At 44.6% G+C, this 27,708-nt stretch overlaps 1 protein-coding gene and 1 long non-coding RNA gene across 4 annotated transcripts in view; one reads left to right on the forward strand and one right to left on the reverse strand.

Moving 5' to 3' along the window:
* Positions 1–27,617, reverse strand: EDNRB (endothelin receptor type B). 3 transcript variants are annotated; one of them, XM_048852852.2, is made up of 8 exons: positions 27,515–27,617; positions 26,255–26,748; positions 11,233–11,345; positions 10,839–11,043; positions 10,321–10,470; positions 8,292–8,425; positions 5,596–5,704; positions 1–3,960 (listed from the first exon to the last, which is right to left on the reverse strand). In XM_048852852.2, exons 2-8 carry the CDS (start codon positions 26,702–26,704, stop codon positions 3,829–3,831), a joined length of 1,293 nt encoding a protein of 430 aa, XP_048708809.2. In that variant the 5' UTR covers positions 26,705–26,748; positions 27,515–27,617; the 3' UTR covers positions 1–3,828. The 3 variants fall into 3 exon arrangements, with proteins under 3 accessions (XP_048708809.2, XP_074985292.1, XP_048708815.2); XM_075129191.1 differs by lacking the exon at positions 27,515–27,617 and adding an exon at positions 27,371–27,455; XM_048852858.2 differs by lacking the exon at positions 27,515–27,617 and adding an exon at positions 27,082–27,191.
* The window catches only part of LOC125637832 (uncharacterized), a 32,236-nt gene continuing 30,806 nt past the window's right edge, over positions 26,279–27,708 (forward strand). The window contains exons 1-2 of the long non-coding RNA XR_012668801.1: positions 26,279–26,410; positions 27,532–27,643. This is a non-coding gene — a long non-coding RNA (uncharacterized LOC125637832). The remainder of the gene's footprint in view (positions 26,411–27,531; positions 27,644–27,708) is intronic.

Here is a 27,708-nt window from a genome sequence, read left to right on the forward strand (position 1 = left end):
TGTCAGTGAAGCAATTAAAATATTTTTATTGGTAATTCAGATTGTTTACACTGTAGCAACCACAAAAGTTGCTATTTTAGTGACCATAAAAAGCAAAATATATAATTATTTTACATGGTTAAACATGGCAATAAAGAAAAAAATGATTTTACATTTTCATGCAGGTACACACAACATTCCACTGCGAACCATCTGTGTCTTGGTATAGCAAGTACATGTCTATTAAAAGCTGTTTGGGATAGTGAAATACCAACAACATACAATGGAGACTATGTACTAACACTGTATTTGCATTTGATTTTTCCTGAATGCAGTACCAGTGTATCAGTGCAATTGACCCAGCATGAAACCCACTTCACTCACATAAGGCACTATGTGGATGGAGCGCAGAGAAGATGAGGAGGTGAAATCCAACCGCTAACTCATGGCCAAAGCACAAAGCTCCTGCGTAGCTCCCATGGGTGGTTGGTATCAAAGGCCAGGGCAGGCTAAGCTTCCCCATCCCCAGGCCATGGCCCTACCCATGTTCTGCCATGAGGCCCTGCCTTTCTCCCCCTCTCCCCTGAAGCCGGTGACGGTTCAGCTCTAGCTGGCGGCCTGGAGCTTGGGCCTGCCAGTGGCCGGTGCTCAGGCCACTGGCTTGGCCCAGCGCTGGGGCTGGCCAGTGGCCTGGGGCTTGGGGTGGCTGGGGTAGGGCTCCTCCAGCCACTTGGGGTGGGAGGGCTTCGGGTCTCTAGCTGTAGGGAGGGGGTGCTGCAGGCAGAAGGGGTAGGGCTGGTGGCTTAGCCTCCCTGAAGCGGGGTTCACCTGCCACCCATGAGGCTGTTAATCTAGCCTAGGGATTGAAATAGAGTTTTAAGTCCCTCTGTGGACATTGCACAGGATACCAGGGCTGAGGGATCTGGGATCCTTTCTCTGGCTCCCCATCATGTTGGCCTGCTATGCCAGGCTGTGCCGGGATAGTGCACAGACCTTTTCCATGGTACCTAATGGTGTACAGGTGCCCATATGGCTGATAGAGGATACATGAGATTTCTGCCAGCCTAGATGTTTACACCAGAGCTAATTTTACTTCCTTTCACCTCATCACTAATATAGATAACTCTTCATGCTTGAAAACAAAATTTACATTTACTATTTATTCAAGGATGATAGGACAGGTAGCAAATTGCTGTTGGATACTTTAAAAGCTCCAAGTGGTGGCCTAACTGCTCTTACCGAAGCCAATAGTTAAACTTCCATTGACTTGCCAACACTGAGCACTAGTGAAAATCCCACCCTTCGTATCTTGGTTTCTAGCTAGAACAGATTCTCTTGTGTTTTCCCTTGTATTTTTTTTAACCCATGTAAGCAGCAGGTTTTGTTATTACAGGGAAAATATAGTTGCTGGAAAAAATACTGCTTTGTAAATACTGGAAGTTACAAAAAGTTTTCTATTAAGTATATATTATTTTCTGAAAAGTAGGCAGTGCACATGCCCTTTGTCTACAATACCTAAACGTCTGGGCCTATGAGGGTTCAATTTAACTAGGAACTAGTCCAGGAAAAACAAAAAAAAACCATGTTACACAGTTGTAGAATACAACAGCTACATTTCACACAGAAATAAAAATAATATACATGTACAATATTGTAATGATATAACTTTATGAAAATAACACTGACCAGTATCAAATTTAGGATTTAATTGGTTACCCATTTTTAATATATGAAATGCATTTCACAGAAATAATTGTTTTTCATTTGCATTAATTCACGTCTCAATGTGAAAATTGATAAAATAAACTGTGTGTTGAACATTCATAATATTTACATGGTATACTAGTCAAATTATTGACTTCTTGTGCACAAGAAAAGGAATTATTTTTACTTTAAAAAAACCTATTTTTCTACTTTAGGAATTGGCAGAACACATCTTGAATGACTTCAGTTTCTGTTTAAAGAAATAACCCCCCATGTAGTTCATTCCATTAAGTTTATGGTAGTTGGGTTTATGGGCAAAGGGTGATGAAAACAGCTACCTAATGATGGAAAACACACCCCACCCACTCACTCCCCAGATCCTCAGCTGGTGTAAATAGGCATAACTCCAGTAGTTTCCAGTGGAGCAACACCAACTTACACAGGTTGAAGATCTGATCCAAACTGTTTTTATCCTGAGAAGATTTAAGGCACTTTGTGGACAAGGTGTACAAGGAATTCTTACACTTGAAGGTAGGAAAATTCCTGAGTTTGACAAATACTCTATTATAATAAAGTATGGTGTGTGCTGAAAACATTTCTCACTTTCAAAATGCTTTCTATTGATATTTGTAGGAAACGCTCATGATTTGCTGCTTGAAATGTGTTAATAAGTATTTTTGGGGAATCTGTGACAAATCAATTGGAGATGCAAAGCCAAAGAGTAATGCTTTTACTAAGCCTAATATTGGTAACTTGTACTAGCAAAAGATTTAACGCATGAGTTGCTTGGATTAAAATATTTTAAAAGACAAGCATTAGTCTGCTATGCATACACAAAATGTGAACTGCTCCTGGCAATACACATCTTGTTTACCACAGGCATCTTTCTCTCTATATTCTTGTAGGGTCCTGCCCATATTTTAATATTTTACATTTAATTATACTTCACTAAAATATATTTACAGATGTAGAAACTAATCACACATGTTATTAACACATGGAAAGAAAAATCATTTCATAACAATGTCAAGAATTACTGTATGACGTAGTACTAGCCTTTTAAGTACAGTTTGTGAATATTTTCTTAAAGACCTAGCAGAACTAAATACAATTAGAACCCAAAATGCTCTGTCTACCTCTGCTACATTTTGTACTATCTGCTATATTAAGGGTTCTTTTTCCCAACCATCATTTAGATAGCTTCTGATTTTTCCCATGACAAATGAATTTCATTTGTAATCTCTAGAAAAGTAAACTTGGCTAAACTACAGTCAGTTACTCAAAGGCCCATTATTTAAAAGGGGTGCTGTAAACTTGAGATCTAATCAATTTAAAAAATCATTAATTTCAGCTACTATGCAGAATTTCTGTGGTTCTGAAATCTTATTTTCCTCCATTTAAAGATGTTTTTCTCCTCTAGTATGTGAAACACTATATCAGATAACGGGGCAAACAGTGAAATGGACTATTAAAAGTGCTGCCACAAATTCAAGATATAAGCAAACTGATAAGGGAGAACAAGATTTGTCGTAACCTTAAATGTTACTTGTAACAGTAGTAGGTAAAAATATTTAGACATAAGTGTGATTTTTAACTTGACTGTATCCCATTAGTATTGTTCTCAGCTAGTAGCGTAATATTCCTGATAAAAGTACTTTTTTCTTTTTTGTTTGAACTGTGCTATGAAGTAGTTTGGATTTGATTTTTTAAAAAACAATTTAGACACTCAATCTGCTTTACACAGATAATACATTGAGTTATATACAATATTGGCTTTGATCCAACAAAAGATATGGTTTGCTATTTACTAAGAATTGTGACTCCAGTTCCTAAGGAGTTTATAATGAACACAAATGACTGATATACTGGAATTGAGGATAGTCTCGAATTGCTGACTCCAAAGAATTTAAGTGCTTTAAGACTTAGTTGTTGTTTCTGCTGCTGTTCTTCATGTTTTGCAAGTGGCTAATGATACCATGCATAATTATGAATGTTATGTAACTGTGGGGAATCAATTTTTTTATTTACTTTTTGTGCAAACAGAAAACTAGATTTTTCAAAAGTTCTACTATCTTAATCTATAACAGCAATTGTCACTCAGAGTCAAATAAAGGCACTGAAATTAATTTCACAGGATACACTTTTTTATGATGAACTGTACTTATTACTGGAGCGGAAATGATCATATCCATGATCATCAGCTTTGAACTTAAAGCAGGATTGTTTTTCCTCCAGGGACAGCATGTCTTTGGATTGGCACCAGCAACACAAACATGACTGTTTTAAACAAAAAGAATCATCATTTTACATCTTTCTGTTATGCACATTTTTGCACAATGCATTAAATATTGCTATTACCCAGCCTCGACTGAGAATTTAGGGGCCATTATAACTGTTGTACAGTAGAAAGAACAATATGCAGCACCCTAAAAGCCTGGGTTGAATGTGGCCGGCAATTTTTAATGTATCTGGAAATGGAATGAGAGATTTTGTATTTTCATTCTTCCTGTAATCCTTCTTTTAGTTTTATACCTACGGGTGTTATAAGACCTGAGTGCACCTCTCACACTTGATTGTGATTTTTACCAAAAATTGTGTGATTTCCCCCTTTCTATTTCAATCTAAAGCTAGGAAAGAGAAATTATTCCATTCAATCCTTCTGCCAATGCAGGATTGGTCTGTGGGAGTTGGGGACAACTTGTAAACCGTGAAGAATTCCCTGCCTCATGGAATTTTTCTCTCCCACTGTCCAGCAGTTTCCAAACCTAGGACCTGATCCTACAAGTCTGTTCTGATGCTGCATGCTCCTAATTTCAATGGGTGGTCCATTTGTGGGGAGAGCTTTCAGAACTGGGCCATCATTACAGATAGGACCACAAGACAGTTGGAGTCTGACACTAAAATCTCATTAAGACGTAATGACAGTTAATCATAGAATATCAGGGTTGGAAGGGACCTCAGGAGGTCATCTAGTCCAACCCCCTGCTCAAAGCAGGACCAAATCTCCAATTTTTGCTCCAGATCCCTAAATGGCCCCCTCAAGGCTTGAACTCACAACCCTGGATTTAGCAGGCCAATGCTCAAACCACTGAGTATCTGACATTATATTCTCTTGAATCAGAGGAGGTAAATGAGACAAGAGTGGGTTGCAATTTGTTTGACCAAATGAAATTTCATCAAACTAAAATGTTATGAACAAGGTTTTTTGGTCTGAGAGGGGCAAGGGGAAGAAAACAGGGAAAGAACTAGAGACCATGTAAGAATAGCCAGGTGACGAGGGCACTCACATGGGATGTGGGAAACCCAGTAGCTTGGTAATTAGAGTGCTCACTTGCAGAACAGGGATTGAACCGAGGTTGCCCACATTCCAGGTGAGATGCCCTAACCATGTGGCTATTCTGAGGTGGGTTGATCTCTTTCACACACAGTTTTTGAAAGGCTCTGTTTTGTTCCCCATATGACTAAAAACCTTGACATTTTTCGAAACCTTGAAACTTTTCATGTAACAGAATTGTTTTCTGACCAGCCCTAATAATTTGTCTTTGGACTCATGAAGTTTTAAGGCTCATTCTGTATGACAGGAATAATGACGAAAACATACACTCCTGAACTGCCCTAACCATGCATGAAACCCACATCAAACTATTGAGTGAGTTCTTGTTCCAGTTCAAAAAGGGCAAATAGACCATAATTTATAGTTCACAAAGGGTGAAATGCAGCACGTGAACCAGGTGCATCTTGCAGGATCAGGTCCTATGCAGAACGCCTGTACTAGGCCTGTGCATCTTTTAAAGTTCTGTTTGAATCTGAAGGGGTAAGTCCTGGCACATGTCCCTCTGCATGGAATGAATTTCATGCAGAAAGAACATGTTTTTCTAATGTGATGAAAAGCAGCCTTAGATGGCCTCTTACCTTAAAGCAGTTTTTGAATCTTTTGCTCACCAAATACAGGGCTATTGGGTTAATGCAGGAATTCAGCGAAGCCATGTTAATACCAATGTAGTCCAATACAAGAAAAAAGCTGTGTGAAAATTAAAGTAAATGTGATTCATACACTACTTCCTGATCATGCTTATTGAAGGGTCACAGTTGTAAAAATCATGCTCAACCCTGGCATGATTTACTACTAAGTATGGTAACAGTAATGCTGGCTAACTATGTGAATGGGTTATTCAGAGGAAAATATTGTGCCTCATAGCACAGTTTTGGATAGGAGGACTCAGTCTTTGTTATGGTTTGATTACATGTATGATTACAAAGGGCCTGATCACCTCAACCCGTCAGAGGGAGATGTGGAGGAGAAAATCTTCATGAGGTTTTCTTCATGGAGATTTATTCCCAGTTGTTCTAATGGGAAGAGAAGGGGAGGCAGGGTTTTTGCCTTGCAGAATCAGTAATAAGGCCCACAAACCCTACAGTATAGATTCCACTGGTTAGGGCCATCTGTGTAGAGGCCCTGTGTCCTTGGCGTACCTCACCACGACCTTAATACACAACTGTAGTGAAGCTGTCCTGTGGGAACTTCTGCAAAAAGTGGACTCCTCTTTGAGGACTCCCCTTAAAGGGGGAATTGCACTGCTTTCTGCCTTGGACTGCACTAGTTCACCCTCCAGTAGCTCAGGGCAGCAATGAGGGGATGATATGCGTCTCCCTGATCCCAAACCCAGCCTACCCTGTCCCTCTGCATGGATCTCTGGACTGACAGAATGCCCGTTGCAGGTTCCTGGGGAAGCAGGCTGGGGAGTGCTGCCACTGAGGCAGACAGACCCCTTCACATATGGATCCTGAGAATGACAGGGTCAATCTCTAACTATGAAGTAAAGGATTATATTTATCATCAGATCACTGGAGCATTTCTTCTCCTCCCTCCCCCAGAGCCTGCCTGTCTAATGCCGCTGGCCAGGCTGCTTAGTAACCGTACACTGCACAGTCACGGACAGTGTTCCCTCTAATTTTGCAGAATGAATTTTGTTATGTGCACCAATATGGAGGTGATATGTCACACATCATCTCCATATTGGTGCACATAACAAAATTAATGTGGCAGGGGTGGGGCTGATGGGTTCGGAGTGTGGAAGGGTTAGGTCTCCAGCTGGGGGTGCGGGCTCCGGGGTGGGGCCGGGGATGAGGGGTTTGGGGTGCAGGCTGCCCCGGGGCTACAGCGGGGAGAGGATTCCCCCCAGCTCTCTATCCCTGCAGCATCACTTGGGCTCAGGGGGAGAGGCACCTCTCCCTCAGCCACAGTAGCTCCGAGGCTGAAGGAGTGTGTCTCTCCCCGCTGTGGCAGCTCCAGGGTTGGGGCCACGGGAGAGGTGCCTCCCCCCTGGCAGGTCTGGGCCAGGGCTGGTTTAGGGATGCATGAGAGGCACCTCTCCCCTGCCTACAGCAGGTCTGGGGCTAGACTGGGGCCGGCGGGGCGTGGCAGGTCTGGCCTGGGTTGGGTTGGGTTGGGGCTGGGGGAAGGTGCCTCGTCCCCGGCAGGTCCAGGGCTGGGCTGGGGCCAGTGGGGAGAGATGCCTCTCCCGCTGCAGCAGGTCCAGGGCTGGGGGAGAGGCATCTCTTCCCGCCGCAGCCCTGAGCACCTGCACAGCGCTTAATAGGCTGCTCCACGGCCACACAGCTTAGAGGGAATTTAGGTCATGGGAAAGACCTAGGCTATGTCTACACAAGCACTTTTGCTGTTAAAACTTTTGTTGGTCAGGGATGTGAAAAAAACACGGCTCTGACTGACATAAGGTACACCAAGAGAAGCGTTGGTGTGGACAGCACTATGTCAGTGGGAGATGCTCTCCTGCCAACAGAGCTACTGCCATTTGTTGGGGTGGTTTAATTATGCCGGCAGGAGAGCTGTCTCCCATCAGCATAGAGCAGCTGTAGGGGAGATCTTGCAGCTGCAGCAGTACAGCTGTGCTGCTGTAAGGTCTCTAGTGTAGCCATAGCCCTAGGTTCAAATCCTGGGCCTAGTCTTTTGTTACCCTGAGGGAGGAGGGATTGCTTCATGTTGCTCATGAGTGACTCCTCTGGCTTTATTAGAGAAATGAGTAAGGCCTCTCAAGGAAGCTCACTGTTGACAACTCATGATTTTATTGTGAGTCTGATGATATTTGGCTCTTGTCTTAGAACCCTGGCTTCAGGAGTCATGTGAATATATAAGAATCTTGGCTTTCATTTTTTTTTTTTTTTTTTTTTTGAAGGGAAGTTTCTAGTCTTCAGGGTTGTGGAGAAAAGCTTGAATAAGTGAGTCAAGCGTGCCTCAAAGGTTCAAAAACCAGAACACAAATCAACAGAACTGGAAATGTCATGTGTTTATAAAATCCCCTTATTTCTAAAACAGTCATGACTTTGAAGGGCCTGGCTCATGATATGTGAACCCTTGGGGGTCAGCAATACTAAAGCTCCCTCCAGTCTTTATAAGCCAGGAAAAAATAGTAATGTCAAAATGTCCAGCGCGTAGGGTGTAAAGCAGAGGGATCTTCAGCCACTGAGAGAAAATCCTTTCATCAGGAAAACCAAATACAAAAGCATGCTTAGGGAGAATATATAAAGTTAATACTGGGTGGGTATTTTCCTTACAAGCCTGTTATCTTATTCAGCCATAACAGTCTTACCTCAAAAGTTCACATCTATTGGGGTCTCTTTGATCATATATAGTGAGCTTCAAAATCCTACTTAGGTGAAGGGGGAGCCAACACAGGGCAAAGACAACCACCAGACAGAACACATTTTTGGCCACCTCGCGTCTCTGGAAACAAAATTGAAAGGAACTGGGTTAAAGTGTCTCTCTTGATCTTTTATTATTCACTTCTAAAACCAAAATATATGATACCATAGAAGTGCAAAAATAAATATCAATGTGGTACATAGGTGAAGTTCAGTGTTCCCTCTAATTTTGTACATCCATGGGCGGAATGAATTTTGTTATGTGCACCAATATGGAGGTGATGTGTGACACATCACCTTCATATTGGTGCACATAACAAAATTCATGTGGTGGGGGTGGGGCCGAGCGGTTCGGAGTGTGGGAGGGGGCTCAGGGCTGGAGCTGAGGGTTGGGGGTGTGGAGGGATAAGGGCTCTGGGTGCAGGCTCTGGTGTGGGGCTGGGGATGAGGAGTTTGGGGTGTAGGATGGGGCTCAGGACTGGGGCAGAGGGTTGGGGGTGCAGGGGGTGCGGGCTCTGGGGTGCGGACAGGGATGAGGGATTTGGGGTGCAGGCTGCTCCGGGGTTGTGGTATGGAGAGAGGACCCCTTCCCCCCCAGTCATCTCGTCGCAGGAGCTCGAGGCTGGGGGAGAGGACCCTCTCCCCAGCCACAGCAGCTCTGGTGGGGCTGGCCTGGGCTGCGGGAGAAGCTCCTCTCCCCAACAGCTCTGGCGGGACTGGAAGGGGGCTCCTTTCTCTGGCACCTCTGGTGGGCCTGGGCCAGGTGAGGGGCTCCTCTCCTCTGCCTGTGGCAAGTCCGGGGCAGGTCCGCGCTGGAGCAGGTGGAGTGGGGCGCCTCTCCCTGCTGCTGCAGGTCTGCGCTGGGGCAGGTGGGGAGGGGTGCCTCTCCATGTCGCTGCAGGTACGTCCTGGGGGAGCCACACCCCTCCCCACTGGGGTAGGTCCGTGCTGGGGGAGAGGCACCTCTCCCCACCACTGCCCTAAGCCCCTCTGCGGGGCTTAATAGGCAGCTGCGAGGCCGCACAGCTTAGAGGGAATTTAGTGACATTTAGAACATTGTAATTTTTTAAAATTTTAATTAATTTTGAGATCTTTAACCATTGTAGCTGCTGTTCACAAATTAATCATACCTATAACATATCTGATCATGTTCACGGATCAACTGTGAAAATTCAAGGGGTCAATACATACACTCACTTAAGTTACAGGTGGAAAAGAGGTTAGTTATCCAGTCCATCCCCCTTCAAAGTACAGATTTTTTTTCACTTGTATATTATCTAGTGCTTTTCTCTCTGGTCTGTTTTTAAAGATCTCAAGAGACATAAATTACAAATATATTCATATAGGTGAACCTTTCTTATTTACACTAATGACATTGCAAATTAGTGTACAAGCTAACAAACAATGAAGAAAGCAAAAATTTCAAATATATTTTATTTTAAAAATGTAGTTTAGGTTTAGTTACTTATAATTCTTCATAGTATGCTAGTAAACATTCTGTAATGTATTTTGGAATGGAGGTTTTTGCTAATATGATACCTGACTACAGCACTGCAATGTTGCCAACTCACAGTTTTATCACGAGTCCCACAATACTTGGTTGTCTTTCTTAAATCCCAACTTCTGGAGTCATGTGAACGCATCGCAATCTCAGCTTTCATATAAAAAAGGTTTTAGCCCTCACGGTTGCAGAAAAAAGCTTAAAAATGTGAACCCTACAGACCCTAACTACAAAAGACAAAAACAACTCAAAATTGAGTAAAGTCTCAGGATTTTTAAGACAATCTCATAATTTTTGAGGCCTGATTTACAATTTTTGAACAGTTGGGGTTGGCAATATTACTCATAAACATCTCTTAAGAAGCAAGGTGAAGCCTGCAATTTCAGTGTGCACTAATTATGTGGTGCTTGAATTAGTGAAGCTTCTACTGTAATCTCATATAAAACTCAGCAGTGTTTTCATGTGCATATTTTTACCTGTTTTAAGTGGTCATTTAAAGCAATCTGCATTCCACTTTTCTTTCTTAACATCTCACAGGTCATCAGAGTATAAAAAAGTGCTGTGATGGCCAACGGCAAACAGAAATAAAAGCTAAACAGCCACCAATCTTTAGCTGTCTTGTAAAACTAGGGGGGAAACAATCAGAAGTGTTAGGCGTTCAGTTTGGGGTGTAGTAAAGAGAACATTTATACATAAACAATGTGCAGCATTTTGCAAGGCTGAATTAACCATCTATTAATCCTTCTAACAGCACGAATGAGATATAAGTATTATTGTCTCTTTTTACAGATGAGGAAACAGAGAGATTAAGGAATTTGCCCAAAGCCACACAATAAGTCAGTGACAGAGTTTCTGTACACCCTGCTTCTAAACACTGAATTTAAAAATTAATAGAAGTAAAACTTAGTAAGTTTTGTACTTTTAGACCGTTGAGCAAACTAGATACAGATATTGTTTAAGAGAAAGGACTTGTTTAAAAGAGAAAATATCTTACCTGCATAAAGGATGTTTTTTGTGTGGGATGAAGCATACAGATTCTAAGATGCTTTCCTTTATAGTCCATAACAATCATATCAAAACCTATAGCTTCAGGAACAGCTAAGACTACTGATATAACCCAGATCAATACAATTTCTACAGCAGTCCACTTTGGCACTCCAATTCCTTTGATGCGGCTCCAGGAAGCAACTGCTCGATACCTAAATATCAACAGTGGACACTTATTACATTAAGGGCTAAATTATGCCCTCTATTCAACTGATATAAACATGTCAATGCTGTCGTATCAGCTGAACAGAGAGCAGAAGTTGGTTGTATGGGTGTATTTCGTATTATCTAAATGACTTTAAAAGAAAATATAGAGTTGGTAACAATGAAACAGGTCTCACCTATCAATACTGAGGGCACACAAACTTAACACAGTGATGCCCACTGATGCCTTTTGAATGAAGGGTACCAGTTTGCACATTTCAACTCCAAAGGGCCAGTCCTTTGCAAGGAGCTGCGAAAAGAAAATACCAGGTATGATTAATGTAATTATAAACACTGAAATTGCTAATATAACATGAACATTTCTCTGGGATGATTTTCTCTTAGCCCTGGTCTACGCTAGGACTTCAGGTCGAATTTAGCAGCATTAAATCGATGTAAACCTGCACCCGTCCACACGACGAAGCCCTTTATTTCAACTTAAAGGGCTCTTAAAATCGATTTCCTTACTCCACCCCGACAAGTGGATTAGTGCTTAAATCGGCCTTGCCGGGTCGAATTTGGGGTACTGTGGACACAATTCGATGGTATTGGCCTCCGGGAGCTATCCCAGAGTGCTCCATTGTGACCGCTCTGGACAGCACTCTCAACTCAGATGCACTGGCCAGGTAGACAGGAAAAGAACCGCGAACTTTTAAATCTCATTTCCTGTTTGGCCAGCGTGGCAAGCTGCAGGTGACCATGCAGAGCTCATCAGCAGAGGTGACAATGATGGAGTCCCAGAATCGCAAAAGAGCTCCAGCATGGACTGAACGGGAGGTACGGGATCTGATCGCTGTATGGGGAGAGGAATCCGTGCTATCAGAACTCCGTTCCAGTTTTTGAAATGCCAAAACCTTTGTCAAAATCTCCCAGGGCATGAAGGACAGAGACCATAACAGGGACCCGAAGCAGTGCCGCGTGAAACTGAAGGAGCTGAGGCAAGCCTACGAGAAAACCAGACAGGCGAACGGCCGCTCCGGGTCAGAGCCCCAAACATGCCGCTTCTATGATGAGCTGCATGCCATTTTAGGGGGTTCAGCCACCACTACCCCAGCCATGTTGTTTGACTCCTTCAGTGGAGATGGAGGCAACAAGGAAGCGGGTTTTGGGGACGAAGAAGATGATGATGATGATGATGAGGTTGTAGATAGCTCACAGCAAGCAGGCGGAGAAACCAGTTTTCCTGACAGCCAGGAACTGTTTCTCACCCTGGACCTGGAGCCAGTACCCCCCCGAACCAACCCAAGGCTGCCTCCTGGACCCGGCAGGCGGAGAAGGGACCTCCGGTGAGTGTACCTTTTAAAATACTATACATGGTTTAAAAGCAAGCATGTGAGAGGATTAATTTGCCCTGGCATTCGTGGCTCTCCTGGATGTACTCCCAAAGCCTTTGCAAAAGGTTTCTGGGGAGGGCAGCCTTATTGCGTCCTCCATGGTAGGACACTTTACCACTCCAGGCCAGTAAAACGTACTCAGGAATCATTGTACAACAAAGCATTGCAGTGTATGTTTGCTGGCGTTCAAACAACATCCGTTCTTTATCTCTCTGTGTTATCCTCAGGAGAGTGACATATCATTCATGGTCACCTGGTTGAAATAGGGTGCTTTTCTTCAGGGGACACTCAGAGGTGCCCGTTTCTGCTGGGCTGTTTGCCTGTGACTGAACAGAAATGTTCCCCGCTGTTAGCCACGGGGAGGGGGGAGGGCTGAGGGGGTAGCCACGCGGTGGGGGGAGGCAAAATGCGACCTTGTAACGAAAGCACAGGTGCTATGTATGTAATGTTAACAGCAAGGTTTACCCTGAAAGAGTGTAGCCACTGTTTTATAAAATGTGTCTTTTTAAATACCGCTGTCCCTTTTTTTTTCTCCACCAGCTGCATGTGTTTCAATGATCACAGGATCTTCTCCTTCCCAGAGGCTAGTGAAGATTAGAAAGAAAAAAAAAACGCACTCGTAATGAAATGTTCTCTGAGCTCATGCTGTCCTCCCACACTGACAGAGCACAGACGAATGCGTGGAGGCAAATAATGTCAGAGTGCAGGAAAGCACAAAATGACCGGGAAGAGAGTAAGTGGCGGGCTGAAGAGAGTAAGTGGCGGGCTGAAGAGAATAAGTGGCGGGCTGAAGAGAGGGCTGAAGCTCAGATGTGGCGGCAGCGTGATGAGAGGAGGCAGGATTCAATGCTGAGGCTGCTGGAGGATCAAACCAGTATGCTCCAGCGTATGGTTGAGCTGCAGCAAAGGCAGCTGGAGCACAGACTGCCACTACAGCCCCTGTGTAACCAACCACCCTCCTCCCCAAGTTCCATAGCCTCCACACCCAGACGCCCAAGAACGTGGTGGGGGGGCCTCCGGCCAACCAGCCACTCCACCACAGAGGATTACCCAAAAAAAGAAGGCTGGCATTCAATAAATTTTAAAGTTGTAAACTTTTAAAGTGCTGTGTGGCATTTTCCTTCCCTCCTCCACCACCCCTCCTGGGCTACCTTGGCAGTCATCCCCCTATTTGTGTGATGAATGAATAAAGAATGCATGAATGTGAAGCAACAATGACTTTATTGCCTCTGCAAGCGGTGATCGAAGGGAGGAGGGGAGGGTGGTTAGCTTACAGGGAAGTAGAGTGAACCAAGGAGCGGGGGGTTTCATCACGGAGAAACAAACGGAACTTTCACACCGTAGCCTGGCCAGTCATGAAACTGGTTTTCAAAGCTTCTCTGATGCGTACCGCGCCCTCCTGTGCTCTTCTAACCGCCCTGGTGTCTGGCTGCGCGTAACCGGCAGCCAGGCGATTTGCCTCAACCTCCCACCCCACCATAAACGTCTCCCCCCTTACTCTCACAGATATTGTGGAGCACACAGCAAGCAGTAATAACAGTGGGAATATTGGTTTTGCTGAGATCTAAGCGAGTCAGTAAACTGCGCCAGCGCGCCTTTAAATGTCCAAATGCACATTCTACCACCATTTTGCACTTGCTCAGCCTGTAGTTGAACAGCTCCTGATTACTGTCCAGGCTGCCTGTGTACGGCTTCATGAGCCATGGCATTAAGGGGTAGGGTGGGTCCCCAAGGATAACTATAGGCATTTCAACATCCCCAACAGTTATTTTCTGGTCTGGGAATAAAGTCCCTTCCTGCAGCTTTTGAAACAGACCAGAGTTCCTGAAGATGCAAGCGTCATGTACCTTTCCTGGCCATCCCACGTTGATGTTGGTGAAACGTCCCTTGTGATCCACCAGAGCTTGCAGCACTATTGAAAAGTACCCCTTGCGGTTTATGTACTCGCCGGCTTGGTCCTCCGGTGCCAAGATAGGGATATGGGTTCCGTCTATGGCCCCACCACAGTTAGGGAATCCCATTGCAGCAAAGCCATCCACTATGACCTGCACATTTCCCAGGGTCACTACCCTTGATATCAGCAGATCTTTGATTGCGTGGGCTACTTGCATCACAGCAGCCCCCACAGTAGATTTGCCCACTCCAAATTGATTCCCAACTGACCGGTAGCTGTCTGGCGTTGCAAGCTTCCACAGGGCTATCGCCACTCACTTCTCAACTGTGAGGGCTGCTCTCATCTTGGTATTCATGTGCTTCAGGGCAGGGGAAAGCAAGTCACAAAGTTCCATGAAAGTGCCCTTACGCATGCGAAAGTTTCGTAGCCACTGGGAATCGTCCCAGACCTGCAACACTATGAGGTCCCACCAGTCTGTGCTTGTTTCCCGAGCCCAGAATCGGCGTTCCACAGCATGAACCCGCCCCATTAGCACCATGATGCATGTATTGGCAGGGCCCATGCTTTCAGAGAAATCTGTGTCCATGTCCTGATCACTCACGTGACTGCGCTGACGTCGCCTCCTCGCCCGGTATCGCTCTGCCATATACTGCATTCTGGTGCTGCATATACTGCTGGATAATGCGTGTGGTGTTTAATGTGCTCCTAATTGCCAAAGTGAGCTGAGTGGCCTCCATGCTTGCCTTGGTATGGCGTCTGCACAGAAAAAAGGCGCGGAACGATTGTCTGCCATTGCTCTGACGGAGGGAGGGGCGACTGACGACATGGCTTACAGGGTTGGCTTACAGGGAATTAAAATCAACAAAGGAGGTGGCTTTACATCAATGAGTATTTCAGGCAGGACTTCAAGGAGGGTTCCAATAAGAAATGGTGCACCTAAGTAATTGTTCTTATTGGAACAAGCAGGTTGGTCTGGCCTCTGATTGATACATGGCTAGATTTACCTCGCTGCACCTTCTCTGTGAGTGACTGCAGTGTGACCTAGAAGAATGAGTCCCCTAGACGGGGGAGGGGAGGAAGCAAATGAGTACAAAACAAATCTGGTCTATTTCTTGTTTTGATCCACTCCATCTATCTTTTACATCTTTGGCTGGCAGCAGACAGTGCAGAAGGACTGCATGCCATCCACATCTCATGGCTTCTCGGCAGAAGACGGTGCAGTAGGACTGCTAGCCATCCTCATCTCTTGCCTGCCTGGCAGAAGATGGTACAGTAGGACTGCTAGCAATCCGTATCACCTGCCTGTTCACCATAAGATGGTTCAATAGGACTGACTGCAGGACTAAAGAGAATGACCTGCTCAAGTCACTCCAAATTTAGTCCCTGCGTACATGTCTGCCCAGGCGCTCCTGACAGACGTGGCCAGGAGCACCTCGGACATGATGATGACGGCTACCAGGACTGTCTGCTGCCAGAAGGCAATGGGTTGCTGCTGCTGTGTAGCAATGCAGTACTACATCTGCCAGCACCCAGGAGACATACGGTGACGGTTACCTGAGAGGGCTCCATGCTTGCCGTGGTATGGCGTCTGCATAGGTAACTCAGGAAAAAAGGCGCAAAATGATTGTCTGCTCTTGCTTTCACGGAGGGAGGGAATGGGGGCCTGACGAAATGTACCCAGAATCACCCGCGACAATATTTTAGCCCCATTAGGCATTGGGATCTCAACCCAGAATTCCAATGGGCAGCGGAGACTGCAGGAACTGTGGGATAGCTACCCACAGTGCAACGCTCCGGAAGTCAACTCTAGCCTCGGTACTGTGGAAGCACTCCGCCGAGTTAATGCACTTAATGCACTTAGAGCATTTCCTGTGGGGACACACACACTCGAATATATAAAACCGATTTCTAAAAAACCGACTTCTATAAATTCGACCTAATTTCGTAGTGTAGACATACCCTTAGTGTATTTAACGTTCAATGAAGCCCTTTAGGAAAGGGAACTTATATATTTGGGAATCACTGCCTTAGAATATACCAGCAAGATTTGTATGATCATTATGCAACAGTTCTACCAGGCAATACAAAGGGTACATTCCCTTGGCAGTCTTGATAGGAGCTGTGCTTAGCTGGTCTCAACTGAGTGTCTCCTTCTTCTGTTTGAATTAGCATGAATCATCATTGGAGAATGGGATCACAGGTGCCGACTCTGTGGGTGCTCCAGGGCTGGAGCACCCATGGGGAAAAAATGGTGGGTGTTGAGCCCCCACCAGCAGCCAGCTCCCCCCGCACTCCCCAACATCTCCAGCCCACCAGTGGCCCCACCGATCAGCACCTCCCCAGCCCTCGCAGCACCTCTCACCTGCTGCGGAACAGCTCCACAGCATGGAGGAGATGCTGCGGGGAGTACGGAGGAGCAGGGAGGGGATGTGCACTCGCGGGAGGGCTGCCTCCTTCCCCAACAAATTAGAATGTTGGTGCTGCTGACTGGGATGTGCATTGAGGGCTCAGCCCTGACCTACTGGAGTCAGAAGGATAATGAGTTGGATCCTTCAGTTTTAACTTCTCCACCTTCATTTTTAATAGTAATCATCCTGCTGGTGGAGAAGGACCTTGGGATGTTGCTCCTTATTTGGCTTGAGTGTTCATTGCTTTCCCTCTTGCAAACGATCAGAACCAGTCCCTATTTGGTAGAAATGCAGGAAGTAATCTGAGATGAATCATAACTCAGAAAGTTCTATCACCAGATACAAGTGGTCTTTTGTTGAACATTTCTCCAGTGAGACTGTATATACCACACACCATCTCCAAGAGTACATTTAGAATAAGATAACACAGAGATGGTTTTTGATTTTTGTTTTGGTAGCTTTCCTGGGTCTCACACTTTGATATATTTTAAATTTCCTGCCAGGTCATATTAGAAAGGATTATTTATGTTACATACATCAGTCATAATAAATCTGAGGGGCACATTTAGGGTCATTGGGAAGAACAGGCCTACTACAGGAATAAATAGCTCATGGATTCAGAGAGCGTTTTCAACATAGCTGAAACTGATGAGCTATTTGCTGCAACTTTAGTTTAACATGACCCGATGTATCTACTATATCAGTGGTTTTCACCCTTTTTTTCATTTGCGGACCTCTAAAAAATGTCAAATGGAGGTGTGGGCTCCTTTGGAAATCTTACACATAGTCTGTGGACCCCCAGGAATCCATGGACCACAGGTTGAAAAACCACTGTTCTATGGTAATGACAAACTTTTGCGGATCCTTTTTTGTGGACCCCCAGGGGTCTGGGGACCACAGATTGAAAACCACTATACTATGCTGTAAGCTGGACTGATGGTCCAGATTTATGTCATAGCATGAGCCAAATCTTTCAAATCCTCATTGAAGCAAGTCCATCCACAATAGAGGAAATACCAGAAAGGATAGTGACAGAGAGTGTACAGGAAAAGAGACTCTTTGAGATTGGGTAAGTAGTCATGTTATTGAATCCTTTCTGAACAGGTCTAATATTCATAACTATCTACAAATGTCTTGTGTGCCTCTTGTAGATTGTGATCTACAAGATACAGAAGCTCAGGAACACGAAGCAGTCACTGCCAACAAGGAATTACATCCCTCTGTTATTTTTTTCTCTCTCAACTGAGTTGCAGAGTTAGGGATGTTTCCTTCAGAATTAGGCTTATAACCAGGGAATAAATGAAGCATTCTAGTTTGTAAATTTTGTGGTAATAGGGGGATCAAATTATTCTTAACTCAAATCCAGAGTAAACATTATTCAGGAAAATAATGTTTGTACATAACAGTATTTATTCTTAGTAAAGTAGAGCCATATATGTACTTACTCCACTAAAAGTTTTATACTGTAATAAATAAAATGTTAATAAGATTCAAAATGGAATATTTACAAAAGAGAAGACTGTTTTCCTAAAGGAGATTTGGATATAGGAAGTATATTCCTGGGAATGGGAAAGAAACAGAAATACAGGTATTTAAATATTTTCATGAGCCAAACTGAAGTGAAAACAAAAATAATTCATTATATGCCAAAGTGGTCTCCGCTAGCACTTTATATTCACCCAACTTATGTTGGTGATATTTTGATTGCCACATAGTTTTTAAAGAATAAATTAATACAAAAAAAAAAAAGGAGAGGATGCATTACAGAATGATGTAAATCATACCTAAGAAACCTCGTTCTTTTAAACATGCCTTATTTGTATCTAAACCAGTCATAGTAAATACATATTCGGAAAGGGTTAGATTGTGTATTTAGGTACAGCACTGAGTAGGGGGGTAATGTATAAACTGCACAACTCCAGGGAGAGTCCCAACAGGAATTGTGACTCAGCCCCGCTTGTGAGTTATAACTCCTCCCCCACATCCTCTTTGTTCTGTGTGGGAAGGAGGATGTTAGAAATTTGCTGCTGGTTACGATATCCCGTATGTTGGCTCAGGTGTGCTTGCCCGCAATTAGGGGGTTGGTGCCAAGGTTCCGTCTATTCCTGTCTTCTTTCTCTGGCAGGATGCTAAGCAGATATGTAGTGCCTGCTTGCTCCTATGTACCTAGACCCAAGCTCTGACGAGCCCATGCAGGATTGTATATAGCAGGAATTCTTATTCTCTTATACAGGTGGGTAGCCAAAGGTACAAACAAACAGTTATTTAGCACTTGCTTTTCAAAACTTCAAAAGCCCAGAGCTATGTGCAAAAAAGTGCATGCACCTGTGTGCCAAATTCATGAACAAAATTGCACCTTACAGTCCATGTACATACATAAATCTGAAAAGGCTAATATATTTCCACCTGATGTACTGAATACCAAGATAGACAATGAAGGCAAAGGATTTTTCAGTCTTTCATAGGAACAAGTGTTTCAAATTATAGATTTTGCCAATAAACTATTCTTAATGACTGAGATGAATTACACAATATTTAATTGAAGCACTTGTTTAATATTTTAAGTTTATTAAGATTTATTTAGCTGTTGGGAGCCAGGACTTGCTTTTTAGACATAGATGGGTTTCTTTTTCTCTAACCAAGATGAGGGTGTCTTATTTAGTCTAGTTGATGAGAAATGTAAATCTAGTTATGTTCAGAAAATCATTTCTTTTGTTTTAATTTCATTTTCTCTCTGTTTATAATTCTTGTTTGTGTTAAGATTATTACTCTAAGGGTAATTACATGCAGACACCCCCAAAGAGAAAAGAACCCTATAAACTCTAAGGAGAGGTGTTGAAAGGTAAACAGTTGTGGAACCTATATTCCCCTGGCAGTCTTGGACAAGAAGCATGGATGGATGTGTCGGCTCTCATTGAGTTGTGTTGCCATTAGGCACAAACACAAGAGGAGAAGCCAAAAGGATAAGCAGGAGATGAGAATTGGTGGTGGTCACAGGCATATATGTAATGAGTGAATCAGTGTACAGATAAGCTGACAAAAACTTTACACTGAATTTACAAAATCTAATGATATTTTACAAATATAAATGACCCAGATTAAGTTCCTTGGAAAATGGCATATACACTGCATGGAGAAATGTCCCAAATCTGATATGTTAGAGACATAGGACCCAATTTTGCATCCACAAATAGGCCTTTGCTACATGGGGAAATTGACCAGAATAATTACTGTGGAATAAATTATTCTGGAATAGCTGTCCAAGAACAGCTCTCCATGTGGCTGCACTGCTCCAGACTAAAGCCAGTCTTAGGGCTAATCTACAGTGCAGCTAATCTGTTGGAGCTAAACTGATGTAGCTGCACTGGTGGAGCACATCTGGTGAAGTCATGCTATGCTGACATGAGAGCACCCTCCCATCAGCATAATTACTCCACCTCAGAAGCTATGTCAGTGGGAGAGAGTAACCTATGTCACGCCGAGGGGTGGCTTTTTCACACTCCTGAGGGACATAACTGACATTCACTTAAGTGGTAGTGTAAACAAGCCCTTACTCTGGGACAGAGTGTCCATATGGGGAATATTCCAGAATAGCTATTTCAAAATAATTTATTCCACCATAGCTGTTCTGGTCAATGTCCCCGCCTAGACCAGGCCACAGATAAAACCTCCAATGAGCTCATAAAGAAGCCCGGGGCTGAGCAGCTACACTTCAAGCCCTTAATTTGCTCTTATGAAAATACCTATATTATAGAGAAAGCAGCATAAAACTGTAGTCTTTGGGGGCATAAGTTTTCCATGCTTGGTCTCTGTCTAGAGCTGAGGTTTGCAAAATCTCAACAGAATTGGTGCAGACATTGCAAAGAGTGAAAATACTGTACATTTCCCATTATAGAAAAAAATGACAACTTTTTCTACAGCTGAAATGACTGGGGGCTAATAGCTAAAATTTGGAATGGTAATAGTCCTCACTAACGAGAAGTACCTTGGCTTGGAGAAGTTAAGAAATGCCAAATTGATTATCGCCCAGGCAACCTTAATTTAGGCTCTTTGTGTACATGCATTATGATTTTTGACTACATGATCACATACTAGATTTTCCATATAACCCCTGTGTCTTTCCGTGAACAGACTGGATGAACATAGGGCCAAATTAAAGTTGCACGGCAACTATAAGCATGGTGTTTCCTAACTTTTGAGTGCTAAAATAATCACAGAAAAGAGGATTATCATATACCAGGCCAGACTGTGCCTTGGCTCGCTGGCTTGTGTAGTAAACCTTGTGGCCTCTTAGCTTTGCTGCCCAGGAAGAGCCCCAGAATGTACTTGTGACTGAAGAGTGCCAATTGTTTTTCTACTCTTCCCCCACATTTGTTCTGGGGGGAAGTAATCTGTGACAGTCCCTTGCCAGGTGCAGATTTCCCCCCTGCCCCATGTTGGCTCAGTTTTGCCAGCCAGTGCATGACTGGGGAGGGCAGAGTCAAGGCTCCATCCCAACCCACCCACTTGTGATCTGGGAAAGTAGCAGTCGTGAAGAGTGAAGGTCCAGGAAGCTGCACAAGAGGCCCCTGTGCGGAAGACTAAATCAATAAAATCAAATGGAACATAATAATATTATGTAAGTATAAGAGAATGAATATTACAAACTACAACACATGTATTGAAAGTTGTAGAAGAAATTGTATGAGATTGTATTATGGTATTTGTGAAATGGTATCTATGTAATTAAACATCATAATGAATACACACAAGAGGTAGACTTAACGCTGTGCATCCAACTATAAGTATGGAATCTGTAGACTTTTGGGTGTTCCACTTTTCACTTAATGTTTCTTAGCATCTTTTAAAAAATTTTATCTAAGAGTGCTTATCTGATAGCTGTCATCATAGCCAGTGCTTGGGCCTGGCCTAGGAACCTCCGAAACTACACTCTTAGGCTGAAAGCTGTCAGACTCATCCTTTGTGGATTGAGCACAGAGGGGGACTTATAACACTCAATGACCCACACTTTAAATGGCCCTGTAATTCCCCAAACTTCTGTGTTTCTGTCATGCTCATGGGCCATGCAGAAGGACATCTCCAGAGGGCTCCACCTGGCACTTTGGAAAATGGAAGAGATATGGTTGGCACACCATAGTTCCAAAAGGCCAAACTGCTGCATAGGGCAGTGGTAGCCTCCCTGTACTCTGCAGTAGTAGATCTGCAACCACAGCCTTACTGTTCCCCGGGTCCTGCAAATCCCCCGTCTGCATTTTTTGTGCATATTTTCTTGTTTGCTTGAGCTGTGCAATGTTTTCCACTTTTCATAATGCCCCACTTTAAAAACTTAGCCAATATTCTATTATCAAGTGCAATATATTAATAAGTGCTTTACCCATTACATGTTATTTTGTCTCATAGCTTAGCTGATATTTGATTATCTTTAGATAGCTTCAGGATAAGTGATTTGAATTTTCAAGACAGGCACAGGTGTCTGTGAACTTTTTGGCTTTTTAGGAACTTACTAGACAAGAATATCTCAACCTAACCGCACCAAGCTCATCATCAGAAGTAAGCTCCCCAGAAACCAGGACACACCAATTCAAAGCGGCACCAGACCCTACCATAACAACCGATACAAAACTTGCAGACATATCTCCACTGCTATGATGATCAACACTCCCCACAACACACCTTTTAAGATCCATTGGTCCTACGTCTGCCTATCGCAATATGTGGTGTACCTCATCCAGTGCACTAATGCCTCCATAACATCTATGTGGGTGAAATCAACCAATCACTCACTCTTGAATGAATTCACGCAGAGAAATGATAAAACACAAAATATCACCTCTGGGCAAACACTTTTCGCAAAATGTTCACTCCATTTCTGACCTCCCAATCCTCATCCTCAAAGGAAACCTGTGCAATACCTTCAAAAGATGAGCCTGGGAGATTAAATGTATAACTTTACTAGACATGAAAAATCATGCCCCTAATAAAGACTCTGGATTTATGGCATATTACAACAATCTCGTAATCCCCTAACCCCCCTTTTTGTCCTATGACCGGTGAGGTGTTAACAGGCCACTTCACCTTGAATGGTTCTTACAGTGTGTTCATGTATCGGATAAAGTGGGTTCTAGCTCACGAAAGCTGATGCCCAAATAAATGTGTTAGTCTCTAAGGTGCCACAAGGACTCCTCCTTGTCTTTGCTGATACAGACTAACACGGCTGCCCCTCTGAAACCTGTTAACTACTTATGTTAATCTCTTCTAACTTGTATTTAGTGAGTACCTTTCCCAGACCTGAAGAAGAGCTCTGTGTAGCTCCAAAGCTCAGCTCTTTCACCAACAGAAGTTGGTCCAATAAAAGATACAGAACTGAATCACAGAATCACCCACCTTGTCTTTCTCATATCCTGGGACCAACATAGCTACAGCAACACTGCAAACAGTATCTTGAATTCATCATGCTGAACAGCTCACACAAAATCTGTGCTTTGTGCAAACTCTGAAGTATCTATTGTGGATCTGTCTAGTTCTGCTAGGTACTTTTTTCATGCACTAGGGTGGTATTTCACTTTCACATTGGCTACTGTAAGCATTGTTAAGAAAGCTATTAGCAATGGTAGGTTTTTGAACACAGCAATTTCCTTCACATTATTTTCCAAATAGGTGCCCTCTCTGAATGTCACTCTAAAGGTCTGGGTCAGTGGTATTATAATTGCTCCAAATCATGAGTTAAAACTGATGAGTTTGCTGCCTTTACAAAAATGAACACTTTGTTAGCGTCTACTTTTCTCATTCCACTAAGTGACAGGAGATTTTGATTACAGGCCATTTCACTATAATCTGCCTCAAATGTTATAAGGCTTTTTGGGCTCATCTCTGCAACTGAATTAACAGGATTGTGAAGTTGGTAAATGGACACTGTCAACTCAGATTTGGCACATAATTTACATTATGTAAAATAAGCTTTTACCAAATCTCAGACTAATAGAAATGTATGTTTCCATTAGCATTCATTTTAAAATTCCATTGGATTCAGTTGTTTTTAAACAAATAAACAGTACACTGAGGTGTTTGCAAATGCTGTGGCCACAAGAATCTTAAAGGGAAACTAACTTCAGTGCCCAAGATGAAAGAGGACAGCAAAAAGCATTCAAACACACAAAATAGAGAAGAATAAACTGGATTTTTAAAAATTCTCCATAGGGGTTAATGCTCTAAAGTCATTAGTAATACAGGTAAATGTGTTTATAATATAATTTTAAATATTATCAATTAAATATCACTTCAGTTTGGGAGCTTGCTTACAAAACATGGAGTAATGGGTGAGCAGCTCTTGACAATAGTAGGACCTTTTTGAAATGGCAGGTCCTGAATGTGCAATGTGCTTGGTATAACTTAGTATGCTCTCTGACCCTTCTGTCCTCCTACATGATAATATATTTCATGAAAAATCTATCAAGATAAGAATAATATATTTTTGCTTGGGGGATGGGGGTGAGGTAAGCTGTGACAGCCCTTGCCAGGTGATTTTTCATTTCTGAAAATGTCAGTGTCACTAGAACATCAAATTCCTGTACCAAAAAGTCATGTTACTGACACTTTTTCTTGGATTTATACAGGGTAGTTGTCATTTTGTCCGTTCATCGTTTTTACTTTTCAAAGCAGTTTTTTAAAAAAATTAAACACCTACTGTTTAACACATACCACCTGCAGCCAGAAAACTACCACCCCCTTATGTAGAAAGGCCGATAAATATACAGTGCAGTGATGGTCTAAAACACTGAGTCAAATTCATCCCTGGTATAATTCTAATGAATTTGACTCTAAAGTCTACAACAGCCACTGAAAGAATACTCCAGTATGTCTAGAAAGCATGGCCTATGAGGGAAGATTGAAAAATTTGGGTTTGTTTAGTCTCGAGAAGAGAAGACTGAGGGTGGACATGATAACAGTTTTCAAGTACATGAAAGATTGTTACAAGGAGGAGGGAGAAAAATTGGTCTCCTTAACTAACCTCTGAGGGCAGGACAAGAAGCAATGGTCTTAAACTGCAGCAAGGGTGGTTTAGGTTGGACATTAGGAAAACTTCAACTGTCAGGGTAGTTAAGCACTAGAATAAATTGCCCAGGGAGATTGTGGAATCTCCATCATTCGAAATTTTTAAGAGCAGGTTAGACCAACACCTGCCAGGGATAGTCTAGTCTAGATAATACTTAGTCCTGCCATGAGTGCAGGGGCTCTCTGAGTGTAGCTGACCTCTTGACTTCATTTCAAGTCCTACAGTTCTATGATTCTATGTTTAGAAGGGTTAAGATTATGGGATTCCCTTCAACAACCTCTCAGAGTGAGCACAAATCATACCAAGGACTAACTTAAAAGCCCATCTTTTCAACATAGCATTCCCAAATTAAAATAAGAACCAAGTCCAAAACTTCTAACCTGCTGGTGGGGAAAGGAGTGGAGAAAACATCTGCTTGTTTACTTTGAGTAACCTCTGTAAGGTGTTCAGATATTTAGACTACAGCAACTATCTTTTGTATATTCACTGTCCAGCACAATGTGCCCTGATCTTGACTAGAGACTCTGGATGGACCAGTAATATGAATTAATAATCATACACTACAGAGACCGGGGTAGAATAGAAAGATTTTTTTACACTCTCTGCTATTTTTATTACAGCTTTATGTAAAAGTCATAAGGATGGCAGCAGCACTTGACGTTCAGGTAGAATAGTCCCCCGCAGAACAAGCCTTTCACTCCCTGCTCTGGGGCAGAGGTGGGAAAGAGAAAGCTGCAGAGGAGATCTCAGGCCAGGCCAGGCCACTGGGCTTTGGCACAGGGTAAGTTCTTTACAGGGCTAAGGGAGCACCATTCCCCCTCCAATTTGAGAACCAGGGCCCAGAGCCACATGCAGGTATTTAGGGGCAACTGCCATTGCTATGTGCCTAAGCCAGTTTTTCTTTGCCCCTTCTCTCCGGAAGGAAGCCAACATTCAGCAAAGCACTTAACAGGTTGCTTAATTTTAAGCAGGTGAGTAAACCCATCCCTAATCAGCAAAGTAAGCCAATTAGATTATTCACCTGCTTAAAATTAAGCACCTGAAACTCCCCCTCCCCCTCCCCATTTCATCCCCGGCTGAAATTCACCCTGGTGCACAGGACCAACAGGCACATTTAAGGAATGCATGTTCTTTTTGCTACCCCTCTGCGGGGGTGGATGAACAAAATCAGCGGCCCCTTTCTTGATTGATTTGTATTAGATCTAGGGTGGTAGTTGTCCCTTTGAGACAGCCGGTGTTAATACACTTACACCTTTATTTTTACTTTTTGTATGGTTGTAGGACAGCGTGCGGCCCAGAGGGGGTAACGCTGTTGCTGCCTAACCTGGCACGTTGTAAACAACTTCTGCCAGCCTCGGCTGTCCGGGTGGCGGAGAGATACCTACCGGCCCACCTCCGGCCATTCAGCCGGGGAGCCGGTCTATCTGCCGGCTCGGGCGGGTGGAGCCAGGCCGGCGCAGGCTCCCTTACCTTGTACACGTTGACGGGGATGTCGATGGTGATGTGGAGCAGGTCCCCCAGGGCCAGGCTGGCGATCAGGATGTTGGGGCCGTTCCTCATGCACTTGTTCTTGTAGATGATGCGCAGCAGGGTGGCGTTGCCGATGATGCCCAGCACGAACACCAGGCAGGCCACCAGCGTGTTGATGTACTTGAACGTCTCCTTCACCTCCGTCTGCCCGGTGCACATGGGCGGAGACGGCGAGCGGGCTCGGCCGCCGGGCACAGCCGAGCCGGACGCGTTGGAGCCCGAGCCCTTGAGCCCGGGCGTGCGGGCGGTGTGGGTCACCGCGGCCCCCGGGGAAAGGGGGCTGTGCTGCGGGGCGCCCCCCGGGCGCGGGGACCCCTTCTCCTCCCAGGCGGCGCAGCAGCTGAGCAGCAGCGCGGGAGCGAGGAGGCGCCAGAGGCCGGGTCGGTGCATGCCGCTGCCGGGAGCGGGGCAGAGCCGAGCGGCGCCGGGTCACCCTGCAACAGAGAGACAGGAGACGGGGATCAGCCCGGCCGCGGGTGTCCAGGCGCAGCGCCAGCCCCGCCGCCACAGGCTGTCTACACGGCAAGCGAGGCACCCGCGGCTGGCCCGGGCTGACTCCGGCTCGGGGGAAGGGGCTGGGGCTGTGCAGTGTAGACGTTCCGGTAGGACCCTCGCCGGGTCACGCGGGGGGAGCCCTTCTCCCCGCACTGAGCAAGAGCCGGGAGAGGAACATTTAACGCGGCTCAGAAGGGGGTCCCTCCTGCCAAACCGGGGGGAGGCTTTAAAAGGAGAGGCGCCAGCCCCCTCCCCCCCTTTGCAAAACGCACCGAGCCCCGCGGAAACCCCACTTCCTTCCCTGTCCCGGCCAATGCCCCTTTCAGAGAGGGAGCAAGCCGCGATCTCCCTCCCGCAGCCCGAGGCGGGCGCGCTCGAGGTCTGGAAACGGCGAAATACAGGCAGTGAAGTGCCGATTGGCACCGACTTTCGCGGAAACGTCAATCGCAACTAGCGAGAGGAAAACCCGAGAAACAATCGGAACGGAGATTCCCACCGCATCGCCGCCCCCCCCCCCCCCCCCCCGCCGCCGCCTTAGCTGCCCAGGCTTGCAGCCCTCACCCCAGTCCCTCGGGAGGGGTTCCTCTCAGCCCCCTCCGCATCCTTTATCAGTTCAAAGAGAAGCCCCAAGGTTTCTTTTCTCCCCCCGGGAAGAAAACGCGTGTCCAGTGGCTCGTCCTCAGCTTGCTATAAACATCTATTTACCTTTCAAATCCTCCCAGCACAAAGCAGCTGCCAAGGGCTGGTTCCTGCTTCCCAGCGCTTGCCTGCGATTCAGCACCCGCGCTCTGAAGGGCGCTGCCGCCGCAGGAGGGACTGGCTCTTGCGAAACGAGTAAGTGGATGTCGGTAGCAAAGCAGCCTCTCCTTGCTCTTGGTGTGCGCCTAAATCCAGTAAAT

The sequence above is a fragment of the Caretta caretta genome, chromosome 1 (genome assembly GCF_965140235.1).
Source record: "Caretta caretta isolate rCarCar2 chromosome 1, rCarCar1.hap1, whole genome shotgun sequence".
Taxonomy (NCBI): Eukaryota; Metazoa; Chordata; order Testudines; family Cheloniidae; genus Caretta; species Caretta caretta.

Bases quoted from the DNA above. Each gene is read 5' to 3' on its own strand.
- EDNRB (XM_048852852.2), bottom strand. From the start codon at position 26,704: ATGCACCGACCCGGCCTCTGGCGCCTCCTCGCTCCCGCGCTGCTGCTC. The intron at 5,705-8,291 runs GTAAGACTGTTA...ATTTTCACACAG, and splicing joins AATAGATGTGAACTTTTGAG to CTTTTTTCTTGTATTGGACT. The intron at 3,961-5,595 runs GTAAGAGGCCAT...TGTTTAAAACAG, and splicing joins GATTCAAAAACTGCTTTAAG to TCATGTTTGTGTTGCTGGTG.